General features: G+C 43.5%; 2 protein-coding genes across 2 annotated transcripts; one reads left to right on the top strand and one right to left on the bottom strand.

Moving 5' to 3' along the window:
- Positions 1-414: 414 nt before the first annotated feature.
- Positions 415-10,441, bottom strand: mapk7 (mitogen-activated protein kinase 7). Its single transcript, XM_083786899.1, has 7 exons — positions 10,326-10,441; positions 8,848-9,128; positions 6,248-6,413; positions 3,977-5,520; positions 2,766-3,883; positions 1,599-1,732; positions 415-1,272 (listed from the first exon to the last, which is right to left on the bottom strand). The coding sequence occupies exons 2-7, from the start codon at positions 9,122-9,124 to the stop codon at positions 1,125-1,127; spliced, it is 3,387 nt and encodes a 1,128-aa protein (XP_083643025.1). The 5' UTR covers positions 9,125-9,128; positions 10,326-10,441; the 3' UTR covers positions 415-1,124.
- A 631-nt stretch (positions 10,442-11,072) lies between these two features.
- vkorc1 (vitamin K epoxide reductase complex, subunit 1) lies at positions 11,073-13,266 on the top strand. Its single transcript, XM_083788109.1, has 3 exons — positions 11,073-11,383; positions 11,861-11,970; positions 12,154-13,266. The coding sequence occupies exons 1-3, from the start codon at positions 11,196-11,198 to the stop codon at positions 12,363-12,365; spliced, it is 510 nt and encodes a 169-aa protein (XP_083644235.1). The 5' UTR covers positions 11,073-11,195; the 3' UTR covers positions 12,366-13,266.
- Positions 13,267-14,649: the final 1,383 nt, after the last annotated feature.

Raw genomic sequence — 14,649 nt, 5'->3', positions numbered from 1 at the left:
AATGCTGTTTCTCAGTATAGGCCAGTAGCTACTGTAGCTAGAATATTATTTGGATTCATTTATTTAGTAACTTATGTAGTATGGCATAAAAGTACTGTACCTCGTTTTTATTAGGGATGCACCGAATGGGAAATTCTTGGCTGAAACTGAATATAGGAAACGGTTGGCAGAAAAGCAAATACGATTGTCATTTATTTTTTTACACCATTGCTGTCATGGCCATAACTTTGCCGTAACTAATTACATAACAGGATATGATTTTATCTATTCGGTTTCTGCTGTAAAATCAACCGAATATGCTTTTTTCCACTATTCCGCTGAATGGCCGACTATTCTGTGCATACCTAGTTTTTATTGCACTTTATAACCACCACACCATACATACAAAACCAGACAAAGCCAGGTGACCTGTTTTACTTTATTTGAACAGAAAGCATTACATGAAATGGTAGAAAAGATTCACGTCTTGGTAGTGTGTATTAAAAGAGGCATCTTCCTGTCATTACGTTCAACCTATCAAAGGCAGAAAAAGCAACAAAAAGAAACTTTAAGAGGCATCTTATTCTTTTCTTTCAGCTTGTTTTCATGCTAGAAATTATCAAAATTCCATGTTTATTGTCTTCAATAGACCAATTATTTGTTTACAAACATAGGGACTGGACACACAGGTGACATAGGAATTCCCCAAACCTCTTTTGGGAAGAGCTGTTTCAGTCCATTCAACCTCGTCTTGTGGGTTGGCTTGTGAGACGCACCCTAGCGAGACATACAAGCTCACAACCGTGTCGCGAATGCGACCGTTGCGAGCTTAGAGGTCTGCCGTTCTCTGTGCGCATGAAACCTTCGCAGGACAGATCATAAACTGCATTGAATTTCCATGTTTACACACAAAGATTACATATTTCAAGGGCGAGAGATCACAAAATGTTAAGCATTCTTCCTCAATACTGGGAGAAAAACTGCATCTGAAAGTTTGATCAGATGCATTTTTACACGAGTGCTTTTCCATTGCATCTTAAGAGCGGTGGGGTTCATGTGGTGATGGCCTGCGCACGCATACTGGTTCTTATCAGTGTGACGTCGTCTGATAAGGGCTCTATTCCAGGGAAGGGAGAGGACAGAATTCAGGTGTCTGGAGGAGTGGAGTCAGAGAGGATCATGGGAGAGCCCAGTTGTAGTTCCTGCTGAAGTGACTCCAAATCAGCTTGGGTCATGTGGTGAACCTCCAGCCAGTCAGATATGAGGGAGGCAGACAGGGGCCCTGTGTCATAACTGATGGAAGAGGGGGAAACGGTTTATAAAAAGGTACCACAGTGCATGAATTAATATTACTCAAAGTAATTTGTAATCTCTTTTGTAGACTAGACTTTATTTACACTTTTTAAACTCTATATATTTCTTATTTATTTTGAAGGACACTGAAGAAAACATTTTTTTCAGGCTATGATACAATTATATGACACAATTATGCTGTTATGTTATTTATAAAAAATCTGAGAGCAAATGTCAAAGACAATACAAAACAGGTTGAATCGTGAGTTAGCTTTAACCTTCTTCGGTCACTGAGGTTGAACTGTGAGTTTAGCTTTAACCCTCACCTGTCTCTGAGGTCGGAGTGCGGGAGGTCCGTGAGAGACTGGTTAAGGAGGTCGTCCAGATCAAAGCCCACGCCATACCCGGCCCCGCTGCCTTTCGGGGTCACAGAAAACACTGGGGGCAAAACATCATCCACCTGACGAGAGAAGACAAAACATTTAATTTGCTATAGTTAATGATTAGGTCATTGATTGAAATATTTATTAACAGTTTGCAGAATTACAGTACATTTCAAGCACAAACTCAATACAAAGACTGTTAACTGTGAGTGGACGACCCAATAAAGCATTACACTTGTTTAGTCCAGCAGAAGCCCTATACTGTATATTTCATTGTACTATGAATAGCTGATCTACATGCTCTTGTAGATCAGCTTTTTAGATTTATATACAAAAGTTGACCTTTAATGACAATGGCCAGCCATTGTGGTTTCCCAAAGAAAATTTGTGTCGCATATAGCTTGAACACACCCCTCTAGGCCGCAAACAGAAGCCTGTGTGCGGCCTAATTGGCTGCATGCCAGCCAATCAGACACTATGTCCTTTTTTGGGAAACACTGTCAAACAAAACATAGAAATAGACAACCTAGACTAGAGCACAGCCATACCTCCTGCATGAATAGAATACACAAACCAGTTTCCCTAAAGCCTCTTTAGCCTACACACACCTGTCGACATGTGGCAGTAGTAAAACCACTCACAGAAATGTGTGGTGTGAGTGGTGACTTTCTTCATCTCATTTAAATATAAAAACTTTGAAATTAAACAAACATGTTTAGGCCTACTTCAGCATCAAAGAAATTAAATTAAAAAATGTTAAGAGTGAAGAGAGCCTACTGTCAGCTGTCCAAATATTATTAAATAAAATTTCAGAGGCGAAGTGATGTCTGCAAGGTAAATTTACTATATGAAAACACAGGCCTGAGGCCAACCATAGCAGGCCTCAGGCCTACCATTATGTTGTACATCTATGCACGGAATATCTATATTCACAGTGAAAGGGGGTGTTGTTGAGAATAACCACACGCCCACTCCCTACGCATGATGTCCTTTGGGAAAACCAGCCATTAACTACTCCCTCGATGCAAATAAGTAGTAAAGTAAACTTAATATGCAAACAAGTACAGAATAGAATGACGTGAAGCAGATAATGAGAAACATGACACAGACCTGTGACTTGGAGAGCTGCAGTGTCACTGTGTGGATGTCTGGGGTGACGGAGGGCCCCGGCTGCCCGGTGTCTGTGAATCCCAGGCTGTGCTGAGGTTGGGAAGGGGCTCCTAAGGCCCCACAGAGAGGGTTTGTTGCCTGTGTTCCAGTCTTCTCTTCTATGGAGGGGCAGAGTTTTTCCATTGGCCCGGGACTTGTTGCTGGGTTAGGGAGGCTATTTTGACCTCCTATACCCACATTTCCATTTGTCTCTCTGGTGGTTATCATTGGGACTTTAGTCAAAAACGTTGCAGGTAGCAGCTGAGGAAGCAGCTGAGTCTGAGGGTGAGGTTGTGGGTGGGAATGAGTTTGAGGTTGGAGTTGAGGCTGAAGGAAGCTTGCTTGTGCGGGCTGTGAAGATCTATTTGATTGTGGTTGCAGCGATGCCCTTGCCTCTACATGCTGCCCACTCCAGCTGCCCAGGCAGTTAAAAGCACTCTGTCCCCCACTCTCTCCCTGTGGTTTGAACATGTTCTTGACAAAGCCACTAGAGGCCGCCATTATATCTATTCCTCCATTCACAGACACAACTCCCATTTCTGCAGGCTTTGTCTGGCTCAAAGAGAAAGGTAAAGGCGCCTGCGTACTCTGAGGCTGGAAAAAAACAGGCAGTCTGGGTTTGACTTGTGGAGTCAACTGCTCATGAGATGGAATCTTCCCTCCCTCTTTGTCAGCTTTTTTACCCACTGACAGTGATATGTGAGTGTTATCGCCAACCCCCACGCTATGGTGTGAGTTCATATTGCAGTCCTTACTCTTTGCACCATCATCATTAGGTGCATGACATTTGTCATTGCAGCTGTCCATCATTTTTTTCCAGCGTTCCAGTAGGCTTTTGTCATTGTCACTCAATAGAACCCCGCCCAGTGAGTCCCCATGCCGGCCTTCTTTTCTCTCTTTTTCCTTCAGCTTTCTCTCTCGCTCTCGTGCTCGTTCTTGCCTCTTCCTTCTCTTATCCTCTCGCTCCCTTTGGCGCTCCTGGGCTGTGACGGGTCGGCGTGATTCCGGAAGAGACGATAAGGAGGACGACATACTTCCTCCTGCACAAACATCCATTCCAGGTGCAGAAGTAGCTCCATCTGCAATTAAAACATAATGGGATGTACTTCACCATCACTAACAAGGCATACATCTATCATAAATTATGATTGAACTCAACATTTTGAACTTACCACCTCTAGCTTTGTTCCGGAGAGCCGCTATAAGTGCAGCTTTAGTATCTTCTGAAATGGCTCCTTCTTTTCTGGTCCCATCTCCCACAATGGGTTGAGCTCTGGCATTCTTGGACAGTGACTGTGAGAGGGACTGAGACAATGACTGGGCTTGGGCCTGGGAGAGAGACAGAGAAGGCACAGTGATAGGAAGGGGTGTCATAGTCTGTGCTGGGGTTGCAGGCATACAAGTGGGTGCTTGGGTCATGGACTGGCTCTGGGTGGCCTGTGTCATTACTGCTTGGCTTTTGGGCAGCTGCTCATCCTTGGAACAATCTCGCATTGCTTCTGATGGAGCTTCCTGGCTGGAGCTGACCGGTGTTGTTAGGTCTATAGTCTCTGGCTGACCGCCATCAGGGCTGGCACTGGGCATGTCCACGTCAACTGGCACATGGTCAGATTTAGTGAGTAGAGGTAAGTCATGGGTCATTCGCGGGGGAGGTATCTCTGAAAGGGAAGTGGGCTGGTTGTTAAAGGACAACATTTGATTTGGAAATGCCTGGCTTCCTTCTGCTGGTGTGTGGATCGCAGTGTCGTCAATGGTTTTACCCTCCATTGCACGTTGTGGATGAATCTGTGCTGCTTGAGAGAGCTGTGTGTGTTTGGTCAGGTTGGCTGTGGAGGCCTGAGAAGTGCACTGGTTACTGCTGGGCACTCCACCTACCCCAGTTCCACCATTCGCCCTTGGCAAGGGTCTGAACTGTAGTCTCTGACGTGGACAGCTTTGTTTTTTTACATGAAAGTCCTGGATCTCTATGAGGATGGCCTCTTTGATCTGTTCTTTGTTCATCTGTAGCTTGTCAAATTCAAAGTCAAAAGCTGGCACACAGATGGGCTCATCATCAGAGTCGTGGTACTTGTCCAGGTAAGGATGGGCTAGAGCTTGTGTCACGCTGATGCGCTCACGGGGGTCAAATTGCAACATGGCCCCAAGCAGGTCTAGTGCCTCTGGCTCAGCATGAGGATATAGTTTGGCCAATGGCACAGGTGCACGTGATGGCAGACTCTGAACATAGGAACGTACCCTCTCAGCACCAATAGCATCAATTACACCTTCAGGAGGAGTGCCTAATACTGACAAGATGAGCTGCAGCTGGTGGACATAGTGTTTACCAGGAAAAAGCTGTTTGCGTCCAAGCATCTCAGCAAAGATGCACCCTACAGACCACAGGTCAATGGCCAGGCTGTAGTGGTGTAGAGAGAGCATGAGTTCTGGGGCACGGTACCACCTTGTGGCCACATACTCCGTCATAAATGAGTGGGACTCCTCAGGGTGTGAACTGAGACCCCTTGCCATGCCAAAGTCACCTATTTTCAGCTCACAGTTCTCATTGACCAGCAGGTTAGACGGCTTGAGGTCACGGTGGATGACGTTGGCAGAGTGCACATACTTAAGGCCACGGAGAAGCTGATACAGGAAGTAGCGTGTGTGCTCTGGAGTTAACGGCTGGCCTGAATGAATGATTTGGTGAAGGTCACTCTCCATCAGGTCGAGTACCACGTATCTACACACAAAACAAAAGGACAAGCGAGTAGATGAGACCATGAAGTTAAATACAACAGAATCTTGCCTATTTCTAATATCTGAAATTACAAAACTATGATCTAGAATGGACTACTACACAACAGTGGTATAGTGTTTAGTTCTAGAAACTCTGTAATGTTGGCTGATTGATAGCTTTCCATACTAATTTATCAAAATAAAGAAATAGAATTTTATTTGCCAATACTCGGGTACAAGCAAAAAAAAAGCTCCAATGACTAGCCGTGTGTGTATGTATGTCTGTCTGTCTGTTGAGCAGCCTAAAGGGTCATTCACACCGAGCACTATAACTATAATTGAGCAGCCTGCACCGCGGGATTAGACACACCAAAGACTGCCATGCGGAAACAACAGTCGGACATGCGGTCGGACATGCGATGCTTGCAGTTAGATTAGGGTTTGAGGTAGGTTGTCGGCCTAATGACAGTCGGACCAATATTATGTCAACTAAAGCCTATACCCTGCACTGCTCAGTTCACAAGTGTGTAATCTATAACTGATATTATCAAACATATCAGACAGTCTATATTTCCCATAAGGAAATGCATATATTGAATTCAGTCTGGCCAGAAACAAGGATAAAACATAAAAATAATGTGGGGATATTGAGGGGGAGTATCAAAACCAGAGGCATGGAGTTCACCCCCAGCAAATCCAACCCATTATGAATATCACTGTTAAGGACTTACACAGACTTGAAGGCAGAGTGAGGGAGGTTAGGCTGCAGTATGTCTTTGATGGCAATGATGTTGTCATGTTTGAAGTGCTTGAGAATCTTCAGCTCTCGCAATGTGCGTTTGGCATTTGTTAACACTTCAAAAGCATTAGAGATCTTCTTTATCGCCACCTGCTGGCCTGTGAAGAGTAGATATGCCACAATAAAACAAAATGCATAAACAGGTTTGAGCAGTGGCCTTGTTATCACTCACACCAAGCTACATTCAACAAAGTATTTCAGAGATTTACAAGCACCCAAAGGCCAGACAGAATTCTAAATATGATAGTTTTTCACTGTTTCTGTTTTCTCACTCTGCAGACTGTTATGTGATTTTGCACACCACTGTGCCTCTGAAAGTCTGGCAATGTGAGACTATCTTCAAGACAACATAAAAATGTATAGGACATTTTACAAGACAATCTTGTATAGTGTGCTATGTTCTGTAAATTGTTATTGTTATCGGGTGTCTTAACCAGAACAAATTCCATAGCTGAGGGAAGTAGGCGTGCACCTAGGAGCACCCCCCCCCCCCCCCCCACTCCCCTCGGACAGGAGGGGAATAATAATAATATTAACCCATTCTGAACGGGCACCCATTTTGGTGTTAGCGTTACATTATGCTTTAGCTATTTAAAAATAGCAGATCTACAAGCTCATATCGCGCCACCGAGTGACGCGATACGAGCTTGTAGGTCTGCTATTTTTGAAGAAATCGAAGAACGACTGACATTTTTAGAATCTGATCTCGGGTCAGAATGGGTTCATCAGACCAGTGTGTTGTCCAGCGGAAACCTGGTATGAATCTGATCTCAGGTCAGAATGGGTTAATATATAGGCTGTTATAATTAAAATTTTGATAATCGGCGCCTTCCCATACATATACTGTGTGTAATATGTAAATTGCTTTCCTAATGGGTTTCTGTGCCATAGCCTGCATGGTGATTCTGCATTCATTTTATTTATATGTTCAAAACAGATTTCTGTTACTAGGCCTGTTATAAATATGCTGTATCGCAGTATTGGCGCCTTATCCTGGTTAATTGCCTGTGTCAGTTTGTTCATATAACTTGCGTGTGGAGAGGAGAGGGAAAGTAAAAGCCACTTTTCCACGTGAAAATGCACATGCACGTGCATTTTGCGGCGTGCGCTAAGGCACTAAGGTTGGGCGATATGCCAAATTTTTTCAATCGCCAATCGTCTGTCTAAAAATCGGCGATTGACGATGTATTCGTGTCATTAAAGTAAAGTGAGAACAGCTCACTGCATGTCGCAAAAAAGGCAGATCTACAAGCTCTCAAGGCGCCGCGTCCTGCCTGTTTTTGCAGCTCTGTTCGCTACGCGTTGAGAGCTTGTAGATCCGTCTGTTTTTGCAGCACAACTGCGCAGCCAGGGTAACAAAATAAGAAATAAGTTTAGATGAAGTGGTTGGAAGTTGGAAGTTGGAACGGACAAGCAGCTGCAAGCTAAGCTAACATCACAACCACTGGCTGGTGACAGTGTTAAACATGTAGCCTGCCTGCCCTAGTAACTTCTCCTGGAGAAGTCTTGCCTCCCCGCACCGGCGTCGGAGGCTCAGAGGGGCGCCCACATGCTGCTGCTGATTCACAGGCTCTGAAGGCGCCGCGTCCTGCCTGTTTCTGCAGCACCGTTCGCTACGCGTTGAGAGCTTGTAGATCTGTCTATTTTTGCAGCGCTGGCTAACGATCCCCGAGCGGCGCCTATACAGTATAGGCTCGGGGATCGTTAGCTTAGCTTAGCGTTGGCTTAGCGTGTAGCTACTGATTCAACACACTGAACTTCATCTATACTAACACTACCAGCCTGTTTTTTATTTTTCCCCCCCGACTTCACGGGTGGCGCATTGGGATTGTGATGAGACACGAGACAGCAGTGTGCATTCTGTTGTGACTGTATATTATTAAACTGCATGGGTCTGGACTCCGGACCGTAAACAACATGTAGGCTACAGTACAGTAACAGTAGCCTTCCTCGGCTCGGCTCCCTCGGCTCACAGTGAGCAACTGAGCATCACGGCTGCGGGGACTGGGAGTCGGGACCATACCATTATAACGGGAGGAGGGGATTTCCACCCGGCCGCTGTTACTACTTTGCTGGCCCAAATTGATTCTGATGTTGCGCACACTTTACAGGTTAAAAATCGTCCCGAAAAATCGCCTAATAAAAATATTCGGCGATTGGATTCGTATATTCGCGATTGACGATGTATTCGTATCGTCACCCAACCCTATAAGGCACGCAGCCCCCCCTAAACATTCAGCACTTGTTGCTACTGTAAAGTGTAAATACCTTCCCACGGCCCTGATGGCAGGAATAAGTGGCAATATTCTTCTGAGTTCCGCGATTATGTGTGTCTGTAGGTTTATATATATATAATATTGAGAATACAAATAAGCTCTGAATTCTGAATAGAAATTAATGAGAGATATTATTATTATTTGATCATCTCTTTTTCAGAATGTATGCATCAGCAGTATTTGTATTCTATAATGCAGTTTCTTTGGAGGGCTGATGCACCACATATGAGAACTAACAAACAGTAACATGTCTTACCATTATCCCGTCTCCTGGCAGAGGAAACAACGCCATAGGCTCCTGTTCCGATGGTTTCAATGACATCATACTCCTCACCAACCTCAAAGGTCACATCTAGAGAGTGAGCTTTAAGAAAAGCCAAGTTCTTGGCTGTTGTACTGCTGTCTGTGTTGCCTGTTGTCTCAGACTGTTCATCATGATGGCCCTTGTTTTCTCTGCTGTTGTCATTGGTCATTACACTTTGAGTCGACATGGCCACAGATTTAGCGACTTCTCCCCCCTCCTTGGTTGACATGGTTCTAAAAGGGAATAGAAAAGTTGAGATCGTGGGATAAAAATGTTGTAATGTAAAAGAATAACTAGAAAGTTTTCTTCTGAATTTTATAACGATTTTATAATAATAATCACCATAACGTGGCACAGAGTGCCGCACTACGAGCTTGTAGATCTGCTATTTTTGAAAAATCTTAGAATCGGCCTCAGTCCTAAATGGGTTAATGTAGAAATCGTAGATTTACAAAATCAAGATTCGGCAGCCCACAATGGCATCATGCAAGCCATTCAAGTATACAGGGTTAAGTCAGTAGCCTATACATTTAAGGATTAATTTAATCCGTGTTGGTGTAACTCTGTCAGTGCTACTATATTGGGAAACTTGTCTACATTACATTTCAATCAAAATCTTATAATGACTTTCTCCCATTATTGCAGGATATTGCAGTCGAATATATCCTTGACTTCTGGTGTCAAAACCCAGCACTGTTCTTTAAATCTCCAAACACAACACATGGATAAATGTAGACCTATACCACACACTTTACAAGTTGTAATTAAATGACGTATCCTTGGAATAATGTGTCAAAGATGCGAGTGAAGTAGTGCCCAGTCTCTTCCCCAAAGGTGCCCAGTTTTACTCCAGAACATTCACTTCAAGTGCCCAGGACAAAATCTAATGTGCATTTCCGAGGTTGACCACCCTGATGCAACTTTTTAGCCACATATAACTTGATTTGATCATCAGAGAACTATAATGTATAGCTACATAATGTACAGCTATATGAGCTTACACTGGACACTGCATTGTTGTTGTTTTTAATACCCATCGAATACCTGCGCTCCAAGCACATTTAGGAATCCTAAATTCAAGATAGGTCGTTAATGTCAGGCCTGCCTGTCTGGTTTGTTGTGGGCAGACTGGGTGGTTTACACTTGACTTTACAGTCAAACACCCTAAAAGGATTTATATAAATAGGCTACCGGTACACGCTATACTGGCGAATTGTTCACCTGTAACGGCTTCACCGACATGCACTTACATATAACACAGTAATTAAACAGACACTACATCATAAAGACGTAACCTATCCCACTGTCTCTTTGCCCGTATAGGGGCGTAGGCCAGTTACCTGAACAGCCTGCTTTCTAGGAAGGTACGAGACAAAAATATCACCCTTTTCTCTAAATTAGACCAACTTGGATATGGACACAGTACGTACCCACGATATATTCCCCTTGTAAACACACCGCAATATCCAGATGTGTTTTAATCCTGTAACGGCATGACAATTTCTTGTTTGGCGACTGTCTGCTGCTTCCTTGTGCTGTTCCGTCTTGCTTTTAGACTGGCATGTGTTTAACCAATAAGCGAGGTCGCTGTGTGGAGCGACAGTCCAATGGAAACGAGAACTCCATTGAGAGGCGGGACTTCAAAGCCCTGGACGCATTGTGTGGGATGGCACAAAAGAAATGAATATTATACTGTTTTTATGCCAACTCAACTGTCACACAGCCAGTGCCCCACCATGGCCATGATCTATCCATAGAATACAACACATTATTTCCTCTTGAATAATCAACTATAAAAATAAATATAATAATAGAATAGAATAGAATAGAACAGAATAGAATAGAATAGAATAATAGTTCAGACGCAACATTGTCCCATCGGTGATCGGACCCACCGATAGAGAAATAGAATAGCTGGCTTTCCGCTTTCAACACAACAAATGAAATGAGTGAGCTTTTTGGGGAAACAAACCAGACATGCAGGGATGAGGAAAAAATACAAAGTCCTTTCCTAAAATACATAAAACCTCTGACAGTGACTGGCTGTGAATACGTCTCCAACCTACTCTCTGTTATCCAATCAAAAGCTTTGTGAAGGTCGTTTTGGACCAATCAAAACGTGGAATGTGTTTTTCAGTGTCATGTGAGGTAGCTTGGAGGAGTAGAGCAGAGGGGTGCTTGCAGGGGGATGACGAGCGCAAAGCAAGCATTAAAAAAACCTACCGTCCGTCGTTTGTTCCCAAATCCAGCTGAAATCTAGTCTAGGTCCCTCGAATTAAGTTTATAAAGACAGTGAGAACATGGCAAAGGCTGGTGATCACTGTGTGCCTACATGGGAGAGAAAAACGCGCATATTTTTGTGCGCTTTTGGGTTTATGCTGTCGATATATGCTCTGCATGTTGAGATTTCTCGAGAAAACAACCCGGAATACAGAGCGATGTGCGATTTGGGGGAATCTGTGAGCTGTTCCAAAGTGTTCACATCCAGGTAGAAGCTTACTGCTTGATCACTATTATGAATTGAAGATAACCTAGTCTATGACTCTATGCCATGCATATACTGTACAGTATATGCCATGTCATTTTGTTGACATGTTAAGTATTGCCTTCACAGCAGTGCAGTTGCGCCCACTCAGTGCCACGTGTTAAAGAATAACGTATCTGGAAGTAGGCTATGTGTGTGGGTCTGGAATCTGCATAGTGCAATTTAAAACATAATTTCCTAATACTATTTTTGACCCCATAGCCAGCTTTTTAAAGTTTACCATACAAAAAGTAGAATTAATTAATGTATTTGTTTGTGTTCATTCAATCAATCAATCAATCAATTATTTAAAAAAATAAAATAAAAAGACAGTGATATTAGTCTAGCCACGGCAGGCTATTAGTGGCCTATATAGTTTCCTTATTGCTCATGTACTTCAGAATTGTTTGACATTACATTTTACAAAATCTTTTTTGCCAGATGGGGGCGTGGATTTGGTTTGGTCCAGTACTTTGTTGCTGAAGATAGTGCCCTAAACCAGCCAAACAGTATTCTGGGCATCATTTTCTACACTCTAGAGTTGGGCCTAGGTCAGTACAGAGTACACACATATCCACTATTTCCCTCATACTCATAAGTCTCCCCATCTCTCTCTCTCTCTCTCTCACTCACTCACTCACTCACTCACTCACACACACACACACACACACACACACACACACACACACAGAGTATGTTAAATGTGAACTCTGTCCCGTGTTACTTTCTTGCAGGATTGTCGGTTTCCAAGAGAGCAGCATTGTTTCTGGTCATCTTTTCCTGGATGTCTGTGGTTGGGTCAATCTACCTGGCATGGGTGCTCGCCTTTATTCTGGGGGACTTCTGCCTGGTTTGTGTGTCAACCTACATTATCAACTTTGCCTTGCTTTTCACCAATCTGAAACGAAGGAAAGGTCTGGATGGAGTGAAAGTAAAGTCTGGATAGATAATGAAGTTTCCGGATGAAGTTCAGTATGTTTATTCAATTCAATTCAAAGGGCTTTCTTTATTGGAATGAGAAAACATACATTTATAATGCCGTAGCAAAAGTGGAACAATACAATCTGCTCATCTGATGGATCTAGCCTTTCAGACTGACACAGCGACACAATTTTCGACCGCTACCTGAAGAGATTATTTTGTGTGATTTAATAGGGGGAATAAAGCTTTTCTCCCCTTGAAACATCTCACAGGCTTGTACCTGTACCCGTGTATGTCGTTTGCTGTTTCGATATGACATTGTACACATTGTATGATGTTCTATAACAGTGCTTCTCAGATTTTTGTTGTTATTCAAAATGTGTCAAATATTTCAATTTTGGACTTTGTTGATAGAGTGAATACTTTATTAAACATAAATGTGAACAGCACAAGGTGCAGTCTGAAATTTGGGCTAAAATCACAATGCGTCGGCTATTTTCAAATGGCTTATGTATAGTATATTGGTTAAAATGCACAAACTGATTTCGATGCTACATTAACTAATTGTGATGGGGAGTCGGGGACCCCCTGGAATCTCTCCCCCCCACCCTCCCCAGGACCGTCCACTGGGTGTTCCCGAACCCCACTTAGAGAACCATGGTTGTTCTGCATATTTTTGTCTTAGACAATATCAACCTTTTATTTAGAAGTGAAGATAATTCAGATCAACAATCATAATGAAAATGCAGCCCTTTGGGGATGCAAGGCAGACAGTGTCTGTGTAGTTACTTTTGTAGTCTGTCCAGCAGATGGAGCCATCTTACACAAGAAGTTGCATTTGATCAGTGTTGACAGATTTTATACTGTTGGTTGTTTATTTTTCCTGTTAGAAAGTAAATACTGAGAAACTGTTGAATAAAAGTTTATTTTAAAGGATATGTTCAAGAAATGTGTATCCAAAAATCACTTCTATAGTGTTTACGTTCATCAACCTGAACCTAACCACCCATCACAGTGATAACATGACGACAAATGTGTTTGGCTGGAGTTTGACAACATAGGTTTTACATATAGGTAAATAGTATATCTATTAATGTCTATGATACTTTATTTATTTTTTAACATTGCACAATGCAGCTTTAAAGATCAGTGATATGTTTTGGTTAAAAGGTTAAAGCACTGAAGGAGTTTAAGTATCTCGGGGTCTTGTTCATGAGTGAGGGGAGGACGGAGATGGAGATCAGCTGGAGAATCGGAGCAGCAGGGTTGGTATTGCAGTCGCTGTACCGTACCGTACTGTTGTGACGAAAAGATAGTTGAGCCAGAAGGCAAAGCTCTCTTCCGAGCAATCTTCGTTCCTACTCTCACCTATGGTCATGAAGTTTGAGTCATGGTGACAGAAAGAATAAGGTCGCGAATACAAGCGGCTACAAGGGTGACAAGTTCAGTCACACGAGAGAGACTCGGAGTAGAGTCGCTGCTACTTCGCCTGGAAAGGAGCCAGTTTAGGTGGTTCGGGCATCTGGTTAGTGGTTAGGGTGCCTCTCGGGTGTCTCCCTAGGGAGGTCCTCGACGCACGTCCCACTGGGAGGAGACCCCGTGGCAGACCAAGGCGCAGTTGGAGGAAATACATTGACTCACTGGCCTTGAAACGTCTCTGGATCCCCCAGGAGGAAGTCACTAATGTTGCCCTGGAGAGGGAAGTCTGGAGCTCACTGGTGGAGCTGTTGCCCCCACAACCCGACTACGCATAAGCGGTTGAGGATGGATGGATGATGGATTCTGATAGTATGTGCGACACCCACTATTGTGTGTGGTCACAATTGGTATATAATTCATCTTTATTATTTCTTTATGATGTACTCATTTGTTTCATTACATCTGCCTGTCAGTGTCAAGTAGGGCCCTGCCATGTGTCTTCCAAAACGGTAGGGAGCAGTATTAGGCAGTGGTTCAGCTAGAACAGTATAGGCCCTACTTCATTGTTACTTTACACAGCACTGAAAGAAAAAAGCAGTAAAGGCCTATTCATAGTCTGGATTTTCGGTGGTAAGGTGACCACCGCTCCGGTGGTGAGCTGACCACCGGAGCTGAAATAACGTTGAGCGGTGGTGAGTAAAAACAGAGAGAAGGGCTGGAGCGGTGGCGGTGGTTTGCTCTTCACCGCGGCTCGTGACGTCATGTTGTAGTTCAGTGGTCACCCCACCACCGTAAATCCAGACTATGTATGAGCCTTAACACAAATGTCTGTTTTTTGTATAACTAGAAGTGTATTGTTTTGAGCAGGCAGGTGTTCTTGTGTTTCTAAA

The sequence above is a fragment of the Protomyctophum parallelum genome (assembly GCF_964188405.1).
Source record: "Protomyctophum parallelum genome assembly, chromosome: 17".
NCBI lineage: Eukaryota > Metazoa > Chordata > Actinopteri > Myctophiformes > Myctophidae > Protomyctophum > Protomyctophum parallelum.
The sequence above is the reverse complement of the archived record's forward strand: the minus strand, read 5'-3'. Positions and strand labels throughout refer to the sequence as shown.